Source organism: Glandiceps talaboti, chromosome 12 (assembly GCF_964340395.1).
Source record: "Glandiceps talaboti chromosome 12, keGlaTala1.1, whole genome shotgun sequence".
NCBI classification, from domain to species: domain Eukaryota; kingdom Metazoa; phylum Hemichordata; class Enteropneusta; family Spengelidae; genus Glandiceps; species Glandiceps talaboti.
Window position 1 is genome coordinate 14,373,792 of NC_135560.1, and position 26,794 is coordinate 14,400,585.

Genomic DNA, 26,794 nt, shown 5'->3' on the forward strand with positions numbered 1-26,794 from the left:
TTGTAACCGACCCGTAAACCCTCTCCCTTTACATTAAATTGCCAAAAGCCATATAATGAATGGAAGTTAGGAGTTTTTAGTATGCACATGCTACTGTACTTGTATTGTGATTAATATTGCAACCACCTGTTGGATCTAAGCATGTCTTTGAACAGAAAATATGGATGTATACCATTCATTACATCACTGGTTGTGCGATGCTCAAAATATGAGTCCAAACATTCCAAATCGCCATGTTTTTTTTATCTGATCTTTCAGGTATTTTGCTTGAGGAGAGACATGTATAATTATATAATTATCATCCCTCAAATATTTTCTTCATTTGAATAATACTCATGACCTAAGGGGTTTGCCACTACTCATCTACTAGCGACTCGTAGTGACAAGGCACCTTAGGTCACTCATATTTTCTTTGGGCGAACGAAGAAAACTATTGGGAAATAATATCTAAATTTATTATATTCCTACAGGAAATACATAATTCTGCAAGCACATAGGATTGAATCCTTGATGTAGCAATCTCTATCCTACTGGGTTCCCATTAATGCAGCTGGGTTGACTGGAGCAAAAACGGTATTCAAACCTTTCCCCAGAAGAATGTAGCTATTGATAATGAAATGGAGATGGCAAGGTTTTAGACTGACAAAGTGCATTATTGGAACAACGCAACCTCTCTGACCATGACTTCACATTAGGAGAATTATGGGTTTTTTTATATAATAAAAGGTTACTGGTATGAATAATCTCATTTTATGGCTATTTTCATCTACTCTAGTGCATTTCACCATTATCGCTTTCCTGTTATTTTCATCAAATATAAATGATGGATAAAAACTCATGAATAAAACACCCTTAGCAGTCTTCCTATCGGATTTTGCTGTAGTGATAAACATATTGGATTTTAAAATGTTGTGAAAAACATGCATTAATAAAATTTCCATTAGGAATCAAATTAACCTTAATGTGCAGGTGGGCAGTTTTCTTTTCTGTTAGGCCCAATAAAGAAAATTGTGTGGCTCCGATTACGCTCAATTTTAGAACAGGTGGGGTAGCACAGTGTAGATTTTTAATTTTATTTTAGGCCTGTTCAAAAAAATTGTGTGGTTCTGATTATGCTCAATGAGGTAGGTAGATTTTTTATTTTTTTTTATTTTTATTTTTTTTTCATGTGTGATTGTGTCTACTTCAGGTAGTTATGTTTTCTGTTGTTTTCCAAATGGTCTCTGTGTGATTGGTTTCTTCCCATCAGATGTACAGTCATTACCTGAGATTGGGAAAACAGTTTTATATTGTCTTTTTAAGTTGAACACAGTTTTCGCATCCACACTTTCTGGCTAGACTTCACAAGTTTCACAATTTTTATTATATTTTTCTCAAATATGTAAAAAAAGTTTAGGGTCAGCAGTGAAAACTAGGTGGGGTCCAGAAACCGGAACCAAACTATTTTTTTTAGGCTTTACAATAAAATCCCGGGAAAAACATTTATCAAATTTGGGTTCAGACAAAACTAAACATTTCTATTTAGGGTGAAAAAGAAACCCCTGAAAAACATATATGATATTCCACAGTATTGCGATAGATGGTATACAATCTGGCCACCATTTTTTGTATGTGCATAATTTTTCATTTTGATGAAAATCAAATTGGAAATTTTCAGATAACTGAACAGTTAAGTGTATCGCTGTCCCTATGTCTATACATGTATATGTTACCAAGCACATAAAATCTGCTTACTGTGTGACAAAAATTGTTCAGATATACCCCACAATTGGAATACACAATATCAACATACGGTGTCGTTATTCGATCACTTGATAGATGGTACACTAACAATTGATGATCAGCTGTAGGCACAGTACATATTACAGAAAAGTAAACACCGTTTAATCAAACTTAACTGCATACACAAAGTTCCTATGGTGATTAATCACAGCAATAAATAACCAAGCGTATACACTTAAAGAGTTTGTATATTGTTAGCAATATAATACTATACTTTTTATTAATAGACCACTACTTCAAGAAAAAATGCAGTCTCCATAGAGACAAATTATATCCTTTTTTGTTACTTGATCACAAGTTATAATAATAATAATAATGATATAATAATACTAATGATAATAATAATCTTTATTATTATTATTACAAAGTATGATTGGAAATGCATTTTGACGTCCATAGGAATACATAAAAATACAAGCAGTACAGGAACCACGGAATGACATACAAATACAGCTAATGACATAACATTAAAACGAATATTATACAATGCTGTTCATTATACCATGCATGACCACGAGCCATGCCGAAAGAAAAAATATAATCTGGCCGTTCTACGTCATACGCGTCTATGTCGCTGTGTTTGAAATATGAGTCAAAAAGTTCAAAATTAATATTACTTTCCCTGATTTTTCTTTGCTGTTACTGGCGCTGGTATAATTATGTTATTCTCCAATATTTTTCTTCACTCACCTGGAAAATACTTGTGACCTAAGGGGCTTTATCACTATGAGTCACTAGCGCTAGAGGAGTAGAAACAAAGCCCCTTAGGTCACTCGTATTTTCCTTGACTGAACAAAGAAAAATATTGGGGAATAACATCTAAATGTATGTGATATTTGATACCACTATTTATCTTTATATGGTGTAATATTCTTGTAGAATAACAATATCAATTTATACCCCAGTGATATAAGACGGCAATGCAGAGTTCTTTCTCCTAACATATGATTTTTTTGTTCAGCGGTTAAATTCTTGTAACTAACGTACATATTTATCAGTACAAACACGTGATAATTTACAATCAAACTATGATATATAATTCATCTAAAATCCTTACACAGATAAAAGGATTAAACTCATCAATATTATTTACTATTTATGATTGACATATATTATTCTAATATAATCTATTTTATGAGGAAAGATAACATTTTATTAAATATGAGGCATCATTAATTAATATCAAATTCGGTCGAAATATCAGTCGATTATACTAAATTCAGTACAATATTAGGATTGTTCAATTAATACTAAATTCGGTACAAATATTAGGACTTCAATTAATACTAAATTCATTACAAATATTAGGATGTTTAATTAATACTACATTCAGTACAATATTAGGATTGTTCAATTAATACTAAATTCATTTAAAACTAAGGCTTGATCAATTACAGCGATATACAACTGGTCAATTAATACTAAATTCAATACACATGAGGACTGCTTACTACTAAATTCAGTAACAAATATTAGGACATCAATTAATATTAAATTCTGTGCAAACATTAGGACTGACCAATTAATACTAAATTAAGTACAACTATGAGGACTGATCAATTAATATCAAATTCAGTAACAAATATTTGGACAGATCAATTAATACTAAATTAAGTACAAATATTACTAGGACAGATCGATTAATACTAAATTCAGTACAAATGGAAGAGATCCTGAAATAACTCTATTTTTACTTCCATAATTAATACAAGCTGTTAGACATGGAGATAATCATAAGAATTGGGTTAACATACCAATTTATTTTGTTTAGATTTCATCTAAGTACAAAATGTACATATGGTGCCCCACTATAATACAATGTGCACATATTGGACATTTTGTTAATAATGCTCTGATGCAGGATCTTTGACAACAAGTTTTATAATATCAAAATATCATTTTCTGTTCTGAAGAAAGTGCATTTGTCTGTCAACGGTACAACTAAGGCTGTGTTTACACATTTTCAAATAAAAAACCTAACATTATTTTTCATTTTAACGCATTTTCATGATGTGTTTTAATACACAATAGACGACAAATGTTTCTGTGGTACAACTAAGTATCAGTCCAACTCACAGTGATATGGTACGATAAACTTTTCAACACTTTTCAATTGTTTCTGACCATTTACATGGCAACACTGAAGACAACGAATTGCAAACAATGCTGTTGCACATGTGCAAACATAACAAGATGTCTGTATTATGTCTGTGAGTACATGTATGTCATCGATGGGTCATTCACAAGGTCAAATACGCGCATTTTCGAATTGGTTATTTTAAATACACGACTGTTTTTGAGTCTTTCGCTTTTCACGCATTTACACGGACTGCTTTGAAAACGATCCACTATTGGCAGAATTTTCAAATCATTGCGTTTTTATGCCCATTTTTAGCTTTCCACTTAAACGGTAGTTGCAAACACAACTTACAAAATAGTCGCACATTTTCATAAAACACAGAATTGTGTACAATTGGGGATTAACATTTGAAAAAATATTAAAATGTGCCCAAATTATTGATATTTAAACAACAACTTTCACATGATTCTGAAGTTAGTAGGGGAGAAAATTTGACTTCTCTATTCCTTTCTGGAGAATACATCAGTGTGAAATTAGTAATAATTATCTTCACAAATTTGTCAAATATCAAAGTTTACATTTCTATATTATATATGTCAGTAGAGTGAAGGATTGGTTACACTGTGGCAACAGGTTGAAGCTTTTAATCCTACACATTCTAGGCAGTCCCTGGTAAGTGTAAAGTGATTAAAGGCAGCTTTAAAATGACACAGTGTGTGTAATAGCATCTGACACTATTAGTAAGGGACAATACACTGCATGTGCACAGCAGTTCGCTGTAAAAATCTCCTCAAAAAACCACAAAGTAGTGCAATGTGAAGCTGAAAAATCCAACCTCCATGATATGGTTCTATTAGAGAATAAGTAACCAACTAAAAAAAGGCACAATTTAAAAGATTTGTAACTTAATTAAAACAATTTGACAGAAAACATGATAGATCCATACTCTGCACAGACTTCAATGATTCATTCACATATCTCACTTTATAATAACATAACATTTCTGAATCGTATTTTCATTTTACAAACATTGTGAATTAATTGCTAACTTGGAAGAAAACTCAGACCGGCCTAATCCAGTGCTAAATCTGTGAGACTGCTACACTCAGGAATAGTGAACAAGTTAAAGAAGAATCACAGATTCAGTCAGTGAATGAGTGTACGCAGTGGAGTCACAGATTCAGTCAGTAGACAGGCTATGATGAATGAGTGTAGCGGAGTCACAGGTACAGTCAGTAGACAGGCTATAGTGAATGAGTGTAGTGGAGTCACAGATTCAGTCAGTAGACAGGCTATAGTGAGTGAGTGAGTGTAGTGGAGTCACAGATTCAGTCAGTGGACAGGCTGTAGTGAATGAGTGTAGTGGAGTCACAGATTCAGTCAGTAGACAGGCTATAGTGAGTGAGTGAGTGTAGCGGAGTCACAGGTACAGTCAGTAGACAGGCTATAGTGAATGAGTGTAGTGGAGTCACAGATTCAGTCAGTAGACAGGCTATAGTGAGTGAGTGAGTGAGTGTAGTGGAGTCACAGATTCAGTCAGTAGACAGACTATAGTGAATGAGTGTAGTGGAGTCACAGATTCAGTCAGTAGACAGGCTATAGTGAATGAGTGTAGTGGAGTCACAGATTCAATCAGTAGACAGGCTATAGTGAATGAGTGTAGTAGATAATAGAGTCACAGATTCAGTCAGTAGACAGGCTATAGTGAATGAGTGTAATAGTGGAGTCACAGATTCAGTCAGTAGACAGGCTATAGTGAATGAGTGTAGTGGAGTCACAGATTCAATCAGTAGACAGGCTATAGTGAATGAGTGTAGTGGAGTCACAGATTCAGTCAGTAGACAGGCTATAGTGAATGAGTGTAGTGGAGTCACAGATTCAGTCAGTAGACAGACTATAGTGAATGAGTGTAGTGGAGTCACAGATTCAGTCAGTAGACAGGCTATAGTGAATGAGTGTAGTGGAGTCACAGATTCAGTCAGTAGACAGGTTATAGTGAATGAGTGTAGTGGAGTCAAAGATTCAGTCAGTAGACAGGCTATAGTGAATGAGTGTAGTGGAGTCACAGATTCAGTCAGTAGACAGGCTATAGTGGATGAGTGTAGCGGAGTCACAGATTCAGTCAGTAGACAGGCTATAGTGAATGAGTGTAGTAGAGTCACAGATTCAGTCAGTAGACAGGCTATAGTGAATGAGTGTAGTGGAGTCACAGATTCAGTCAGTAGCCAGGCTATAGTGAATGAGTGTAGTGGAGTCACAGATTCAGTCAGTAGACAGGCTATAGTGAATGAGTGTAGCGGAGTCACAGATTCAGTCAGTAGCCAGGCTATAGAATTTACTATGGGTACATGCTGTACATGTATGTTTTTATAAAAGGTTGCATGCCCTTCACCTAAACCAAAACTTGACCTCATATAGCTCCTAAATCTACAAATTTTCCACTACAACCCTTAATCATTACAATGTGATGAAGAGTACAAGAAACAATTTGATGATCAAACAACAATAACAACAACAACAACAACTTCTCATATATAACCTATCAACTTTACAATCAGTCTGTAACAGATTGTTTTTACAGTAGCTACTGATCTGAGTCCACTGTTATTCACTGTATTGCAACAGTCATGTGGGAAATTCCAATCATTGATGAAAGAATTCTAAGGTCAAACGATTCATTGTATTTGGTCATGACCTAGAGTGGATTTCACTGATATACTAGTGTCATAACAGGGAGTGTTCATGAATGTTTGAATAGGTAGGGTACATGTATAAACCACACAGTCCTGCCCTTGTGTGTAAACAGTGGAATTTACAATAGACAACTATAACATTAGAAGATGTACAGCAGTACAGTGTCCATTACAGACAAATCATTTATGGGTCAAAATGATGTTACCGTGGCAATCGAACTCTCTGTTTTACTAAAAACAGTTAAACTATAACTTAGTAATTGTTGTTCGATGTGGTACATGTAGATTACACAAGTGGGTGATAGTGGCGCCTCTGTTGTGTGATTCTAATCACCCTGTGGTCAAGATAGTGTAAAACACAGTGGAAGCCCCAAAAATGTACTGTAACACTGCAAGATAATGGAATTAAGTCATCAGAAATATGCCACCCTACAATGTGTACATGATTGTGTATCAGAGTAATAGCCTAGAATCCTGGCGAATGGGGATTTCATATTTTGATTTTTTGATGAGGGGAAATAATGAATTCAAAATCCCAACATCCATATATCTGCACTGAATTCGAGGCTAGGAGATTGATGATTTTTTTAAATAATTCAATAGCTGAAGTATTATATTAGCATGGAATCCATGCGGATTGCATATTTTACATTCGTTTTTCCAATCAGACGAATGTAATATATCCAGTCCACATGGACTCCAGGCTAAGTATTACATAAACATGTTGCAACTATAGTTTTAGTTTGTGCCTGTAAACCGAGACCTCAATTGCCAGAGTAATGATTAACGGTACTGGGGTTTCTTGTCGGGACATCATGTACACATGTACATGTATAGCAAGAGATTGGGGCCAGCATCAGATTTCGGTTTACCACAAGAAATTACTGATTGGATCAAAAGGGAACTTGCAAACCCGCCATCTTGAATGGTGCATCATGGGAAATGTGATAATAAATACTAATCAATTAGCATTGTAAACAATATTGTTACATTGTTTATAACCAGGAATGATCAATTCATAGTCACCCTGATCTTTGTGGGAGGTTAATTTTATCAGTAGCTCCAGATTAGGTATTACGATAACCACATATAATCCCATAGTCCTTTGCATCTGAGCATGCTCAGTTTGGATTGCAAGTTCTCTATCTGGCTATAGATGGCATACCGATGTATATACATTTGTACATATACAGTGTTCATTTTCTGTACATATTTTTTTTTGTATGTGCATGGGGTGTTATTTTTTCAATCAGGCAACCAACAAAATTTTCACTAAAAATTGTTAAAATACTAAAACTAGACATTGTAAATGTTAATTAGAGGTCTATTTTATCTATAAGTAGTTATAATAAGTAATAAGTTGAAATTATGATTCATTGGGGTGCTGGTTTTTGGGTGTAAAGCCAAACATCAAATTGATTAGATAATATTACACCATACTTCGTGTCCTGATACACAAATTTGTTTAAGTTTCAAGTTTCCAGTAAGTTTCGAAATATGTTCCAGTAGCTGCTAGTGTAGCTGTAATCATGGCAAAATTGTAAAGAGATATATTTCAGAATCTAATATTTTTTATAATTTTTTTGTGTGTGCAAGAATGTATAGTTTCTTAGTAAATATGTTTTTGATTACTCCCATCAAATATTATGAATGCAGGTGTTTTAAAAGGAAGTGATTTTGGAGATATTTCCACATATATAGAATCCTAGGTAATAATACATAACTGTACTGTGTACATCAATCTTCAAATTCACCAGACAAAGAACACCTGGTCCCCAACACCATTACAGTATTGTATTGATGTAAATTTTTAATTCATTAGGGTGCAATTTTAATACGGTTATAAATATTACAAGATTATTTGTCAAACACACTTTAATAAAATATGGAATTACTACATGAAAATTTATAATTCAATACAAATTTCAAACCTGTCACAGCTAATGGTCTTTACTTTTAATACATAAATTACACTGCCAATTCAGGATGGGGGGTACCAGATAATCATGAGTTTCTACATTTAAATCATTCTCTGGTAGTAGTCTGGTTACCTTTGAAATATAGGTTTATGTCAATATCTATGGATCGGACATACAGCTTGTATAAGTAAATAGTTGTACAAAGGTGATGATGTCCAAAAACCATGACTAAAGTAAACACGAGAAGGTAAAATTCAGTCATGCCTAAACTATCCAATTCAGTACACATGTACATGTACTACTCCCATGCTACTAAGATTCCATACTAAGTATACAACTGTGTACCTGTCAAGTAATCTCAATGGAAAGAAATATAGCTATGATAGTGTACTTGACCTGAACTATTGCTATTGGCTATATGGTATCAATGGTCCGATGTTGGCATATCTACGACATTTATACTTCAATAAAGGAAATGATGTATGAGGTTGTCATTGTTGGTCTGTCATAGGCGGAATGCTGTCGCGCTGGCTTGTACCGTTCAATAGTGCATGAGCATGGTAATATTAAAGATACCTGCTGAGGTACTTGGGGACAGCCTTAGTCACGAATAAGAGAGTCACCAGTGTATATTATACATCACTCAATAGCCATGCATGCACATACATGTAACTGGTTCTTTAGGCAATGCTATAGAGCAGAGCAGAGCACTAATATATATCAGATACTTGGGGACGGTTACATGTACATGTACTTTTTTTTGTTATTATTATTTGTTATTGTTACCATTTACACCTCCAATTCCAGATGCCATGTTGGCATCCAGACTAGAGTGAGACAGTCTCCAGTGTGTAATCTATACCACTACCAATGAATAGCCATGCAAGCACCAAACACAAGGTGGTTCTAAGGCAAAGGTCATAAATACTGTAACAGCAGAACAGTAATACCAGATACTAGGGGACAGTTACATGTACTTTTTTGTATAGTCAAAAGTGAGAAAGTCTCCAGTGGCAGTGTGTATGCAAATCAATAACCATGCATGCACAGTAACGCAGCTAGGGTGACTATAGTTCTTTGGCACAGCTATACAGCAAAACATTATATGCAGTGAATAATGTATTTGAGTGTTTGTATAATAACGGAAATACTCTCAATTTCCCTGTAAAGAATTCATCATTGCACTACTTTATGATTCTAAGAATTTAATTCACCAGAAACAGAATGGAGCAATTGAAAGGGCTTTTTATTTTGTAGCATACATGCAGACAGTTACTTCACAATGGTCTCTGCAGTTTTATAGAAATGAGAACGTATGATGTGAATGCCAGTTTTTGTACAACATGATATTTACATGAACATTTCAGTTCAATTTTTCATTTTCACCACAGGATGACACATCAAAAATAAAATATTATTTTAATGTCACATATGATATATATATACTCTAGTGTATTCTAGCTTATGTTTACAAGCAGTCTGGATGCAATGTGGTATAGAATCACTTCAAATGTAAAAAAAAGATCTTGATATTCGATGTAGGATATTAGAGCACTAGGATAGATAACTGTTACAGCCTAGAGACTTGGACAACTAGCTTTTAATTTTTTAATTAAGCCAGATATAGCCAAGTCTCTGAGCTAGCTGATGATTGAAATTTGTTTTCTATGAGCTATCTATCAATATCATTTTAGCCAAGTCTCTGCGCTAGCTGATGATTGAAATTACCATATTGCAAGGTATCATTTCCGATTTTTCATCAGTTTGTATTTTCAAACTTATTAGTAAAGCGTTATTAAGTGTTTCTAAAGACCAATTTAGTAAATGAGTCTAATTACTGTACATTCATTTCCTGTACACAGTAGCAAATTGAAATTACAATGTAGTTCTATGATACAGGTTGATTATGGCATTAGCGTTTGGTTAGATTTAGCAAAATTCCCTTTCCTAATTCCCCAAATACATGTACACATGTACCGGTAATATGTATAATATATCACTCCTCCAAAATTACAATTCTATGATGTGAACATATGCAATTACGAAATCGTCAAAATTTCATTTTTATTATGAAATGTCACATTAATGTAATATCGATTGTGATGATTAATTAAGCTTCTTGGATGGTGTTTACATATAATTCAACATCCTCACACAATTTCAAATTAAAAACTAATTACCATCACCACAGCTATGATAATTTTGCACAAAAATGGAAAATTAAGTCAAGCAATAATACTCCAAGTCAGTTTTTATTATAATTAATCAGTTGTCTAATCCTCATTTCTTTATTAAAATCATTGAAAAAAATGTGTTATTTAGGATCCAAATGATCTGTTCATTTCATCAATATCATAAGCAATTTGGAAACATACATGCACAACCAATAAATATGATATGTACGAGATGCTATAAATGAATATGTATCTATTATACCATGCTTTCAATATAGCATGTTGGTAAGAGTAATATTATATTATTATTATCAAAATCTATTAATATCGAGTGACCATTTCTAAATACTTACCGCTATGTCTTACATGTCATCATTTATGGTCTTAGCTAACATGTCATCATTTATTCATATCTGGTGACCATTTTTAAACACTTACCCCTATGTCTCCCATGTCATCATTTTAATATACCAGGTATAACACAGAATGAGATACTAGTACCGGTAGGGTTTTTTTGTTTTCTTCAATGTTTGTTTCATACTTTTACCGTAAAAGTTAAACTGATATACATATTTCTTCTCGGTATCATCTCCATAAAAGATATTAATTCAGTTAGTTTTATACGACTTGTCTCACAGTAACCCTTGCTAGCTATACACATAGTAATATGATGATAAAATTCACGCTTGAAGGCCATCAATTTTTGCATAGATGGAAAAAAAGGCGACACAAAAAGGAGATTTCCAGTTCACTCTAATTCGTGATTGAATCAGCCTTCACGTATCTGAAAACAAAACTTTTCATGGGAAGGCAATACATGTGTTACCAAACGTTAAAGACTCAGTTTGAAAAAGGATTAAAATTTAGGTGTGAAAAACAAGTTGTCGGATCTACTGGAGATTTAGATAAAGTTGGACTAGAAAAAATGAAATATCCTATGTTCCTGTAATCCTAAATGGCAACATTAATGTGAGAATCTGGGATTGAGACCTTGGCCTTTAAGCTCTACCACTGGTACTTCACTACATTTCAAACATAAATAAATAAATAGAGTAAAAGGTTATTGCCCATAATTGTAGTATTAGTTCAAAACTAGTATTTGTTTTATTACTGGTGATTTCCTCTTTTTTAAGTAGCTTTAGGTCTTGTGGTTGTGAGTCACGATTTTGCCTTTCACACGTAATCTAGGCTACGGTACCCTCTAGACCCAGGATGGACTGTTGCCGCCAATAGTCATTCTGCAGTCTATGATAACCCTTACCTGCGATCACATGAAAGGCCATAAATATGCCTTGGAATGTTACATGCACGGGTTTTAGTCTGCCAGACTGAGCCTTTAGCACCATAAAATTATGATCTTCCCAAGTACCCATAAAATGTGGTTAAATCCTTGTTGAAATGCCGAGTAGACGAATTCTGATCCCATACTGTATGGATCATTGACAGGCTTATTTTGTAGCTACTTTCTGTGATATGTTGCAACAACCGTACGGTACTCAAGGAGACCATTTAAATGACCATTTTCTATATGTGTGAAGGTTTTGTGAATTTACGAATGTACATGTAAAGCCCATGATTTTACGAATGTTTTGTGAGACTGATCATAAATAACAGTTTTACTACAAGTTTTATGGTTTAGAAAGCTCTCAAATAAAGGCATATACTTCAATTGATATGTTTCTTTTAATAGTAGAATGTGTGTAGGTAACTAACTATAAATCTACATATTACTACCTGTGGTACTAAAAGACACTGAAAATGTCAAAAAATATTTGACGTAAATTTCCAGCATTGTGGAACTTTCAGTAAATTGTATTCAAAAAGAAGCTTTTGGGGCTCATTCCAAATTGTTTTCAATACTACCTGTGGCAAATTCCATGCTAAAAAAGATAAATTTTTATTTTATTTATTTATTGAGGGGGACAAAAATATTCGAAATACATTTCTATTACTGCCGAGTTTTAAAATGTAGTCCTGAATATATCTTTCAGAAAATTTAATACATGCAAAATAATTTGTTTCTGGGCTCATTTCAAATTATTTTGAAACACTACTTTTGTTACTAACATTGCCAAATGTCATGCATATTCAAAAAGTATTTTGGCAGTACAAATTTGAAACATTTGAGTACGGCTGTAATATGTCGTGTGTAGAACTTAAATGTACAAACAAAATACCCCCTTGGGAGATAAGGATGAATCCTCTTTCCCCCTAGGGGGTATTTGTTGGTAAACAACTAAGTACAAGTTGGGAGAAAAAGGAAGTGCCAGCGTTCTCTTCTTTTTCAATAATGATTCATGGTGTGGTTTTTTTTTTACATTTTGTTAAATCTCACTTCACTCAGACCCTTTCATCTCATTATATATGTCTTATAATTTAATATAAATGCTGTTATCAATTTACAAAGAGTAACAATTCAAACTGAAAATCAATAATTCGTTTTTATAACATGACATGTTAATAAAAGTAGCCATATATGGATGAGTATTTATTTTGGATTTTTAATTTATAAAACAACTTTACCATGTTTTTCCTACTTTAAACTAAACATGCATCGATAAAGTCCATGTTTGTCATTCGATAAATTGCAAAAAGCTAAAAAAAAAGTGTTGGAAAATGTTGTTATTGTATGTACAATAACAGCATTTGACAGACATTAAATTTCATTTCCTATTATTGAGTTCCAAACAAGAGCTTGGTATATGTTCCTTCTCATTTTTTTTTCAAGTAGAAAAACTTAGTCAAGTTTGTTTTATAAATTAAAATTCCAAAATAAATATCTAATTCTCATCCATACGGCCATTTTAATAAAGCAATGGTAAATTTTGATTCAGCTGAAGCAAATTTTTAATATTTTCATTGTTTTAGGTTACTAAATAAATTGAATCTGCAGTAATAATTACATAAATTATGATTATAAGTTATGTTATAAATACATGCTAATTTTTTTCAGTATTCACCTCTGATTACATAATAATGATCCCCTCACTAAGACATTACCGGTCCCTTGCATCCTTGAAGTTGGGTCTACTGTATTTGCATGATTGATGAACTTCCATAAATAATTAATATTTTAATATTCTCTTTCTTCAGGATGTTTTCGTTTTCGTTTTCATTTTTTAATACACCTGTCTGAATAATTCTTAGCTGACTACATCAACATGTCTACTTCTTTCACAAAAAAAAAAAGTTTAAAAAAATTCTGCATATAAAAGTGATTATCTCTTTGAAATAAATATATTTTCTGCAAATGACAAGTACAAAATATTGCTGACTCACATTCCATATTGACCAGTGACCTGCTAGTCTTGCATCATAATCCCTTGCCATCATCTCAGTTACATAACAACTCCTTCTTCTAACCACTAATCTATTATGCATTGTAGTGGTTCTCCTATCATTTGTCAAGGAGATCTTTGCATAGATTACAGACCCCAAGTCCATGAATGAAACGAGAAAGATGGACAAACTGAGAGAAAGCCTACCATTTTTACAGTCACAGCGCTAATGCAAGAGCGTGAGGGGTAGTCTAGCTAGAGCTCAGGCTTTCTCCTGAAAGGTGCAATTGAGGATGCACACCATTTGGGCTATCACCCTCACTAGCATTGTAGCAACCTTTGGTAGCCTTCACAGTGAGCAGAATAGCCCGAGGGCCGGGTCTTAGCATCATGACTAGGGGAGGGGTTGAGGGGTTGGGAGGGGGAATGGTTTGAGGAAACAAATTCCCTGTTAGTGCATTGCCCACGACAGTGCAGAATGTACCAGAAAAAGTTACAGTTACAACGTATTATCAATCCTTTTATTTGACAGTTAATTTCAAATATAATACTTCTGGGTTAATTCTAATCCTATTTTCAAGACCTTTTTACTAGCAACTTACTCTTCTAATCTCGTTACTATTCCTACTTTGTATTAAAGTAAAAATTCCTTTCTTCTGCCACCAACTTGGAGACGTTTCCAGAACGGCAAAACAAAATGTTATAGCATAAGTCGTTACAATCTCATGGTAAGTATATACTTCCAGTACACAAATACAGTACAAAAAGGTGGCAAGATTTATGGCTTGTACCACTCAGCTTGAAGTTGGATGGATGCTAACTTAAAGTACTAGTACATATCTCTCAGTATATATTATGTACATTCCCCTGCAGGTACAGTTGTTATCAGTATATACTAAGTATACTTTCAGGAGGCCGTCAACAAGCATATTGCTTACAACTTTGCAAGACAAGTATTGCCCCAGAGGACATCACCTGATACACACTATATAAAAACAAGGTACACTCAAGTGAAATAAATATTCTCAATCGTAAAAGTGAAACTGAAGATCTGCACAGAGTCTCGTCAATTCTTCTACTAACTATACAAACAAAATTATCATCCTGCAGCATCTTTTGTCAGATACCTGTGTTCTAATACATCATACACAGTTTTCCTTATAAATAGAACTAAAGCTAGGACGACTAACACATTAGCGGAGATCCCAATTTTGCATGATTTCACAATCTACGCAGCCATGCATGTTGGTTTTTATCTTGACTTGATGGATAGTGAAATGTTGAAGACAGCATTTGTAATTAATGTACTACACAGCTGCAATCTATATTCTTTAAAAGCATACCTGTGTAATACCTACAGACATATGATGTACTACAGAATGATAACTACATCCATCTCTATGCACTGCAGTGATAAAATTTGACATTTAGAATTCTAGAAATGTCTCTATATATAGAGAGATGGTAAAACTGAGCAAACAGGACAATGTCTCCATACACTTCAAAGTGAAAAAAAAAGAGCTTGCGGACCTCCAGTAATGGATCAATAATACTGCAAAGCAAATAAAATGAGCTAAGCTTGCAGAACTCTGGACAGATACCATATACTGCAGTCTGCAGAGCAAAAATAATGAGCTTGCAAAACTCTAGTAATGTCTTGATCATATACATGTACTACCGCGTGATAAAACCTACGCTTGTAAAAATGCCACTAAAATTGTCTCCTACTAATCTAATCTGATCTCATTTTCTCACTATATTTTTGCACTTAAAATCTCTATTCAAATACAGTTTATTGCCACTCTACTTTACAACATTGGTGACAACTTTCCATCCATGTAATAAACATTGATGTGCTGATATTAATCAGAAAATGTGTTTTTTTGTCAGTATGAATGTTTCAGTTTGTAATCTCCAACTCACTATAAATCATATTTGGATGTTTAGTAATTAATGTACATTGTAATTCACATCAAATTTCCACCCAATAATGTCACTCCTTATCGTCATTATGATTCAGACAGTGGGACATCCGGGTATTTATAAATTTTTGTCTCAAAAACACTTCTCAGATGTTTGGAAACTAACCGCATCACCAGTCACTGACTCAGCCTAAGAGCAATTTTCTATGATGACAGTCTGGATACCAAGGTGGTATGGAAGCATCTCTAGCCACTCTAGAGATTTGATGAAGGAGATAGCACAAGATTATGATGATCTACTGATGCAAAAAACTTCACTGCAAAATGCAGATATCAGTGTTTTGTTGAGTTGCACTGCACTAGGGTTTGTTTTCACCACACTTGATTTGCCTTGTACACACTGCAAGTGTATGGAGAGCTACCTAAAGATGGCATCACTCCATGGTACATTGTAGTGTTGATCATGCCGAGCTTTTGCACCTTTGCTTGGTTAATTTCAATTATGTTGAGGTCCTACGTATTAAAGCTTCTTTGTATTCCATTTCAGTAGACAGTTCATGAGATTCAGTTTGATCAGATAGTTTTAGAGATGATTTGATACCATGTTTGCATTCAGACTAGTACATGTAGTGGACAGAGGGAGAGGGGAGAAAACCAACCCAGAGACTTGTCTTGGTATTACTATCTCCAGAAGATCGAGAAACTATGCGTTCTTGAGATACGCAGTATACTTTATAAGACAGTTAATTCTCTGGCCTAGGAGAATGCTAAGATAGATTCTGTTCACTTTGAACAAAGGTTAATGAGTGATATGTTTATTTTTTTGCCATGGAGCTTATCAATATCATGATGGCCGTATCATGATTATTTTGGACAACATGCATGCAACTGGTATGGCGTCACAAATGGCTATTAAAACTTGGCAGATAGTACACAGGATATGACATTTGTTACCTGGCCCTGTGTACGTGTGTGCTATAGTAAGACAGACATCAACAGTTGACCATAATTTACAATATACTGGACATTCCTTAGACATTCCAAAATGTTCATTCATGTGACAATTCTTGTGCAGTAAAATTGGCTCACTTAGGGTTCAAAGTACAATGTACAAAATGAGGTGACAGTCAGATTCATGACTTTTCACAAAAGAAGTTGACATTTTCACTACAGGTGTACTCAGTAAAACTTAAAAATGAGGACACTGGAATCACCTGACATAAGTAACTCATAAACCAGATGTAGTGATAAATCTCTATTGTCCCTAGTATGACAGGTACAATGTCATAGCCTTATACTAGTGTAACGGGTATTACAACATCATCATGTGTGTTATTAGCTAGTTTGTGTTATAATCTGGTGTGACAGAGGTATACCAAACTGTGTATAACCAATGTCACCTCAGTTGGGGGAAGGGGTAACTGTCCCTTAGGCCTAATAAAAAAAGTTGTTTGGTTCCAGTTACCCGACACCCCTACCTAGTTTTTCACACCGACCCTACATTTTTTTACGTATTCGAGAAAGAAGAAAAAAGAAAACTGTGTAAATTGTTAAGTCTCGCAAGAAATAGCGGATGCGGAAACTGGCATCAACTTAAAAAGACAATATAAAACTGTTCTTCCAATCTGTAATGGCTGTACATAACACAGATACCATATGGAAAACAACAGAAAACATAACTACCTGAACTAGACACTCACATATGAAACATTTTTTTTTTTAAATCTACCTACCCCACCTATTCTAAAATTGAATGTATTCGGAACCACACAACTTTTTTTTTTTACACCTTATGATGTGATGTTATAACTTTATACAGGGGAAGTCTAGATGCTATTTGTGGCATCAAATCTCAAGATCTCTCTTTACAGGTGGTAAAAGAGATGATTGGGCAGTATCTAGACTAAGACAGAGCTGACATTAGCTATTATACCATAGTAGTGGACATTTAGCTAATAAAAATACACGATTCCAAGTCACCCACTTTTTCTCATTACACATGAACAAATAATCCTATATACTATCCTATTATCTACAAATACTTCTGCAACCTTTTCACCGACAGAAAAAAGGAACTGTTTTCAGACTTTCTGATCAATTGATCTTTCAAAAACCTTTCAGTGAATGGATTGAGGAAGTCATGTAGATATCATATTCTTACTGCCATTATAGCAACTTTTTCTTCTAAAACACCATCATCTTTACCAGATAATAACGACCATTGACAATAATTTGTGTGGGTTTTTGTACACACATTCATGGCTCCAAGCAGTTTTATTTGATATAAGGGAATTATTTGGACTATGACAACCAGTTCAAAGTTGACTACTTCAAATCTAACGGCCAAAATTTTCAAGATTTCGAAATCATTCTACGAAAGTAAACCATTATAAATTATAAGTTGTAAAACTGTCTATATATTATTTCTCTATAGCTTTGATACTAAAATTACACTACCAGTGACATATCCCATCATACATCATTTATACGTGAATGACTATGTTCAGCCAAGTTGCCCCCTTTGCAAAGCATGCATGTATGTGTATTCTTTCATATATTAACAGAACAGTTAATGGTACTAGTCTAGTCATCATCGTAAGGTTATCGTACACATGCTGTCACATTTTGCCAAACCATTGTTCGACATGCACAACACAAAATATATAAACATATATATACATCACCTTATTTTACGTGTATTTTCAAAAAATCCTGGACACCTTACCCACCTTTCAAATTCTGCTAATTTCGTCGGATCAATATCAATATTATTTTCCAGTAATATTTCCTTTTTCTTTTGAGATTTCTCAGATTTGCCTTTTGTTGACAACCAGTGTGGCATGATGATTCTCCTTGGAATGGCCGATCTACTAGCCCTTGTTAATACTTCAGTAACTTATCAAAAACTGTAACTCGTTAACTCCACATACAAGTATTGTTCATTGCATACGCAGTGAAACGACATTGCCTGCAGTCGTTTCACCTACCTGCCTAGCAATGACAAGATACGTGTAACATCTCAACAGATACCCTGTATCAGATAGGAACTCTGGTTATACATTGACAGAGTTTCCAGCTGTACCTCTGTTAGTAATTGTTCAACTACATAATTAATACAAGGGCCACACAAAGGTCAGAGTTTACAACGATTAGATCCACTATAGGTTAAAATACGATGAGTTGTTATACTAAACCCAGTATCACTGACCGGCAGTGTGTGTGTTAAAATTTCTGACTGCCACTGTAGACTGAGGGTAAAATAGGAACATACCTGCGTTGACTTGGCACTGTAAACAAACTCCGGCTCATGTCAATTCATACAGTTGTTTCATATCCTCATTAGAACTTTGCAATACAGTGTACCTATATAGTCTTATTCCCAGAAATGCACAGTCGTGGCTAAATGCGACATACCGAGGCTCATCTCAACTTTCTTTTTCAATAACCTAACAGAGTCCAGTCGTGTCTGACAGCTGTAGAGCATTCCTCACGCCACCTATGCCTTTTTTTTTATTATGCAGAACAGCTAGCCTCTATTGATTCACCTAAGCAATACCTCAATACATACAAATACATGTACACTCAGTGACAGGTAAATGCAAATTTTGGCACACACTATTATGTTATGGGGGTGGCGCTACATCACACAGCTAAGCATCAGTGAAAGGGCACTACAGACATTATATCCCCAGTGACAATGTATATTTTGATTTGTGACATGTCAGTTCACTATGTAGGCTTCAGACTTATTGTCAAAGTTATTTTACTACAAGTACATTCCATCCAGAAGCCTGTAAACTTGTTTTTCTTCCTTTTCCAAAAAAAAAATGTTTCATTTCCTTCATTACTGTATTCTGATTATCAAATTTTGTGTCATCTTTATTTATCCCTTCTCAACAATTTTACACCTTTCTCTTAATTGACTTATGCATTGTCAATATACTATAAAAAAATACCCCTAGGTACAAAAATATGATTGACAACAACAAATGAACGACAAACAAAACTAGACCTGACACCCCTGCTACACAATGGTTGCATCTAACATCAACATCAATGAGTAATGTTCAAACGTTAGCTTTGGTTACCATAGTATCCTTTTCACCAGGTTTTCATGGTTGTGAATTTGAAATGGCGAAAAAAGATGTTCTCTCCACATTTAGTCACTTGCATTAAAAGCATAATGTAGCATTATTACAATTATTCCAAGGTTAGACTGCACTCTGTACCGACTGACCTGTGACTGACCTCTAACAAATATGTATGTTTTTTTCCCTTTATAATATACACAATGGTGCTCATTGATACCTCCCCTAAATAAACAAAGATAACATCCTAAACCACAAACAATACCCTTGTTTCTTTGTTTCTATCTGACAGCATAATTACAGACATGCTTTTAAAAAAACTGATGTGTCCTGGACACTTCGGAATGGTTGCAAAATTTAAACCTGGCCATGTCTGCAAATTATTCCCTCCCCGCACATTGTATTGTAGAAATCTGTTATGGCCATGTCCTGTTTTCAGGGACAATTTCAATACATGTACTTTATTGCATGCAATTAAGTATTGTCACAATAGTTTATCACAAAAAAGGCGCAAACAACAGCATATTTCTGCATAATAGAGCCTCAGACCCTCCAGGGTCTATGATTTCTGATACTCCATGGGGGGCAATTTGTGTATTCTTTGATGGTTTGTCAATGAGATGAGAGATATGCATTGTTCATACATGATTTACATAACAATAGTTAAGTTCACTCTCTATTGTCTAACTTCAAGATTACACAATACTGTACTCTGCCTAAAATTCTAGATCATTCTGCTATTGTATACTACATAAACAATTGTTAAGTTCACTCTTCACTTCTAAGATTACACAATACTGTACTCTGTCTTTCTAGATCACTCTACTGTTGTATACTACGTAACAATTTATCACTGTTACCTTCATGCACCGACAGTCAATGTTTATTCAAGAGTGGACACAGTATAGTTTTTATTGCACTTCATTGTGTCAAGGCTTCTTTGATCTAGTTTATTTATCTCATGTTTTTATGTTGTTATGTACACTATACTGAAATGATAGGATGACTGTGGATTGAGGGTAGACTGTCGACAGTCGCTCGCGCCTTTTTTCCATACGTTTTATCTAAACTCCGGTCCGGCGCAACACTAGTAATAGTATAATCGCAAACTGATTTCGAGGGCCGTATTGCAAAGGCCCAAGCTCGGGCCTTCGGCCCTCGACCTCGGGCCTTCGGCCCTCAATTTGCGATTAGACTAGTGTTGCGCGGGATCGGAGTTTAGATAAAACTTTGGGCAAAAAAGGCGCGAGCGACTGTCGACAGTCTAGATTGAGGGCAGTAATAGGCAGAATCAATTCAGCTAGTTCTCAAAAAGACTAACTTTTACCATAGACCCTGCACTGGTGTAGGGTCTATGCTTTTACTAATTACTAGACTGGTACCATTGTGTCCATGTACAATTTAGTCACTGCTTAATTTTGTGTTTTTGTTTCCCAACAGCCCCCCAAAAAATGTGAAAATAAGTCTTTAGCGAAAATTTCCAGGTTTCAAGCATTAGGCCACAATAGATTTACTTTATCTCTCATTTATTGACCTGATGATGCTCTGTTAACAGCTAGTCAGTACTTTTGGAAACCCTTTGAATTGAGTTGAGTTGGTGGAGCCCATCTAGTTTTCATTCGTATTACTCCATAATATATACCTCCAGTATACTGCTATGGTAAAATCTACCTGGGTTCTCCATTGATCGAAAACTAGTCGTCTGCCTACTAATCTAGTTCAACCCCATCAATATGGGGGTCCAAATGGTACACAAAAGGAAAATCTATGCAAATTTTACTTAACTCCCCCTCCTTTCCTCTGATACCAGGGTTCCCAAAGCTTAGCAAAAACACTCACCATCTATGCTGTTATATATATACATGTACATCGTACTAAGTCACATTAACACAAATTGTATTTTCCCATTGTAACTTCACACAAAGGTGGAACACTGACTATGGGTAGATGAGTTGTCATTGACACATTTTTGTAATCACCTTTGTTATATGCACTTCAAGCCCCAGAGTATTATAAATCACCTGAATTATTCACAATATGAAAAGTACAGCCACTTCAATTAATGTGTTCATGTTTATAATGAGGAAAGTACAGCAATTACAATTAATGTGTTCATGTTTATAATGAGAAAAGTACAGGGATTACAATTAATGTCCGGTTTATAATGGGGAAAGTATAGGGATTGTGTTGATGTTTATAAGTGGGAAGAGTACCGTGATTGCAATTAATGTGTTGTCATTTCATAATAGGAAAGTAAAGAAATTTCAATTACAGTATTGTATTGCTAAGATTAAGAGACATGTTGTTTGAAAACTCAGTTGTATGTAAATTTATTTTTAGTATCATGGTTTACCAAATGGACTAAACAGAGAATATTAATAATCCCTGTACTGCAAAAACTTAAGAAAGGCATCATCACCTGATACTAGTGATCGGATTCATTCTCTCAGAAATTTTTGTTGTTGTTGTGATTTTAATTTGTAGGGTGTTAACGGTATACTTGTCTTTGTAGCATTCACCTTATTTATGTTTTTGTATTTTATGTGCAGCGCTTTTGAATATTTTAAATAGAAAAGGCGCTTTAGAAAATAAATAAACTTAAACTTAAACTTATCACAAGAATGAGTATTATACCTTTTCAATGAAGTATGCAAAATTGCGTAATTTCAATTATCACTCAAATAAGCAATGCACTTTAAAATGTTGGGAAAATACAGAATAGTACAAATCAGTTTATTGCCATACCAACTCCTCAAACGTGAAATTTCAACAGTATGAACACAGAGGGCGCTATACGCAGCAAACTATCAAGACATAATGAACATTGATTGTGTTGATCGGTAGGGAATTTTCATGCTTGGATATAACACAGACTGGCAGTCACTAAATTCCTTTCCCTCTGCACATCAGGACAATGAACAAAGTATTCCAGTATTCTTTACCCCATCCATTCAATGGAGACATAGTCAACATTTCAATAAACTTGCGAACAAATGCATAAAAAAAGTCACAAGCATACCTGTCTGAACTTCAAATGACAACAAATACGACAATACATTAAAGTGGCCATATGGATGAGAATTTGGTATTCATTTTGGATTTTTATTTGATAAAACAGCTTCACTATGTTTTTCTACTTGAAAAAATAAAGAGAAAGAACATATACCAAGTTCATGTTCGCAAATCAATACATTGCAAAAAGATGCAAATATTGTAAAATGTTTGTTATTGTACGTACAATAACAAACATTTTACACGTTGTTTAATGTTTTGCCGTTTATTGAGATGTGGACATGAACTTGGTATATGTTATTTCACATTATTTTTTCAAGTAGAAAAACATAGCGAAGCTGTTTTATCAAATAAAAATCCAAAATAAATACCATATGGCCACTTTAACACAGTACAAGAATCAAGTACAAAATATGTGTCACATCAAAAATGCACATAGTCATGTGTTTAAGTATATGGCATCAATCGCTACCAATGTTCCGATAATCTAGTTTTATTTTGTTTTACTTCTAAAACTCTTGTTTTATCTCCTTGCCGTATTGGTTTTGACATATTTTATTCAAATACATTTGCATGCAATGAATTTATGAAATAAATAAATAAATAAATAAATAAATAAACAAATAAATATACAAATAAAAAATAAAAATAAATGAATAAATAAGTAAAATTTCCAAATGTCACTCCTGAGTGTAACAAATGAATTGCTGTATGGTAATTCATGTCGTCGGTTTTTGTATCACCCCTTTGTTAATTGAGGTATTTCACAAACAACCTACACACATGCACACACACACAAACACACACACACACACACAAATGAATAGCAACATATACAAACACACTTGACAACACATTTCATGAAAACACACACAAATACAAACTTAAACCAATAAATGATCACACCATGCACAAATACCCACACGAGCACCCCCAGATCTCTACAAATCAACATCTAACCAATTCACACACCCCAACCTCCCAATGAACAGATGCACACAGAGTCACAATGATCATCCATATATAACCTTCAAACATAGCACTGGTATAACACCGCCATTGAAATTTCCCAAGAAATGGAATTCATGAAAACTACTTACATTTTGTGGTCAATAGTAAGCAGCAGTGCACATGTATTGTTAGCTAGCACTCTGGCCACATGTGTCAAATCGTAAGTGCAGTCTCCTCCAAATGAGCCACCACTGACCGTGAAGTTGTCGTTGTCTGATGAAAACTCGTCCTGGTAAAAGAGAGCTGCAGAGTCTGATCTATGATGAACTGAGAAATTATGGCTATGTGGAAGATGAAACGTACTGTTATTGTCTGTTGGTGACCACATTTCATCATCAAGGTCAAGGTCCTCTTCTAAATCTTGCCTCTGGTCTACAACTTCAACCGTTTTCATATTACCGGTACATGTATTAAATGTTACGTATAGCTCCTCTGTTGTGGTTTGGTCAAGAACAAATTTTTCAGTCTCAATTAAAGTGTACAGATGAAATAAGAGTAACAACAACACACAACACTTTCTTGAAAATTACGGCGATTCCACTAACGAGTTATCCTGTTGTTTTGTTTTCTTTCTTTCAAAATGTTGTCAAATGTGTGCAGATATTTCTGACTGCCTGTTGGTCCGTTAACCTCAATATAGAAATTGTTTGCTTAATGTTCAATCCATAATTATGATGGCTGTGGGATCACTGCAATCATTACACAGTTATAAAGACTGCTCATTAGATTAATAAACGTGTCTGATTAGTTTTCCCACACCTTTAAATTACTCTTTTCACAATCAAGTGGCCATAATGTCTCATTCATTGACTATACACCATGTAAATGTTACTTGCTTTTATGAATATGTAACTTCACTGATATCTGGTAGGGGTAAACCTGCCATTGGCGAGATTCGTGGCAACTAATTTCAAGGCCCAGGAGAGGATGAACTATCTGTAATTTCAAAATAATTTCGGACAGTAACTGTTACAACATAGTGCATCTGTAGTTGTTGCGAAAGTATAGCACTAGAAGTTGAGATCAAGTTTGCATGAGAACAGCTAATTGCAGTACTAATAGTTGCGATCCAAGATCATGTTACAGATTGCAGTTACTTTAATAGTAGCTAACATGAAAGTTCACTCAGCACATTGCAGCACTAGCAATTATCCAAGTTCAAAAACAGCCAATTGTAGCACTAACAATTGGGATCTAAGTTCAAACACATCTGATTGCAGCACTAGTTCACTCAGTAGTTTGCAGCTGTGACAGTTGACATCCAAATTCAAGAACAGCAGGTTGCACCGCTAATAAGCGAGATCCAAGTTCAAGTAGTGAGTTGCAGCACTAGTAGCTGAGATGATCAAAGTTCAAGAGCATTTGGTTGTACACCAGCAATGGACATTCAAGTTCAAGAACAGCCAATTAAAGCAGCACTACGCATTGAAATCCAAGTTCACTGTACATGTACATGTATTACTTTTCACGTAGTACGAAAAGTTGTGATCCAAGTTCAAGAACAGCCAATTGCAGCAGCACTAAGCATTGAGATCCAAGTTCACTGTTACATACTTTAGTAGGTAGGTGAAAAAGCTCAGTTTTTTTCCATAGAATTCACCAATTAATAAAGTGTACCCAACTTCACTGACCTAAAGGGCATCTGACTCCTTAACCTGTTTTAAAAAATTAAAAAATAAATCAACAAATTATAAAATTAGATTTGAACAAATCATTCTTCAAAGAAAACATTGGTGTTCATCTTGCACTGATTTACACTGTATATTCCTAACTATGTGATATGAATACTGCCCTCAACTGTAGGTCTTTGAATCATTGCATTTGAAAATGAAAACATTCAAAGTAATTTTATCGTGGTGGTTTATCAAGGCATCAGAGCCTGCTTTGAACACTTAGTTTATTACACATTGACTTGTATATACAATGCAGTCTTGCAACAAAACATTCCACACATTCCATCACTCAGCTTAGAGGAGGAGGAGAGTGGGGGAAGAGTGGGACACTGGGAAGATTGGAATAAGCATAGCACACACACTTTTAAAAATTTATTTAGTTTAGTTATTTCATTAATTACAGAATACCAGTCATAGACTTTAGAACATAAAGGGAAGACAATTAGATATCATTCCCCTAATATTTTTCTTTGTTCAGCCAGGTAAAATGCTCTTGTCACTGTGAGTTGCTAGAAATCGGGGAAAGTAATGGCAATTTTGAGAATTTTGACTCAAATTTCGAACACAGTAGAAAAACGCAATGATGTAAGCATTGTCATGACAGAGATACATGTTATTGTGATGTACAATGACCAGAGTATATATTCCATATTTTTTGTTGAACCTGGCTCGTGCATGGTATAACATCTTCCATTCATTACATGAATCAAATGTTAAACATAAAGCATCTATACTCTCACTGTAGAGGCAACTACTAAATTATGACATAGATGAATAAATAACAAATTTTTCTTATTCCAGTCCAACTTTAAAGTGGCACATGCTGTGTCTATAAGCTCTTTATTCAAGTATAATGATAATGTTGATGCATGTCTTCCATAACATTACCATTGTCTTTTAGTGTCTTTTAGTGTTTTTAGAACAGTTGATTACATGGTATAATAGAGGTTTACTGAACATTTTTTGATATGTATGATAAATTACATAATCGGATTACTTATGGGTTATAACCTAACACAAGGTTTGAGTTCAGTGAATTGCAAGTGATGGTTAAGTATGCTTCAGTGGGTACAATAAATGTGAGTACCTTTTAAATAAGCAGCAAAACGTTCGTCCAAACTCAGCTTGTGCCCTTTCGTTGAAATAGTGCTGCTCCTAACAA

The 26,794-nt window shown here is 34.5% G+C and overlaps 1 protein-coding gene across 1 annotated transcript in view; it reads right to left on the bottom strand.

Moving 5' to 3' along the window:
- Window positions 1–19,325, bottom strand: part of LOC144443736 (uncharacterized) — a 73,311-nt gene extending 53,986 nt beyond the window's left edge. The window contains exon 1 of the mRNA XM_078133279.1: window positions 19,120–19,325. Coding sequence (XP_077989405.1) covers window positions 19,120–19,157 — 38 coding nt within the window. The 5' untranslated portion in view covers window positions 19,158–19,325. The remainder of the gene's footprint in view (window positions 1–19,119) is intronic.
- Between the last annotated feature and the right edge of the window lie 7,469 nt (window positions 19,326–26,794).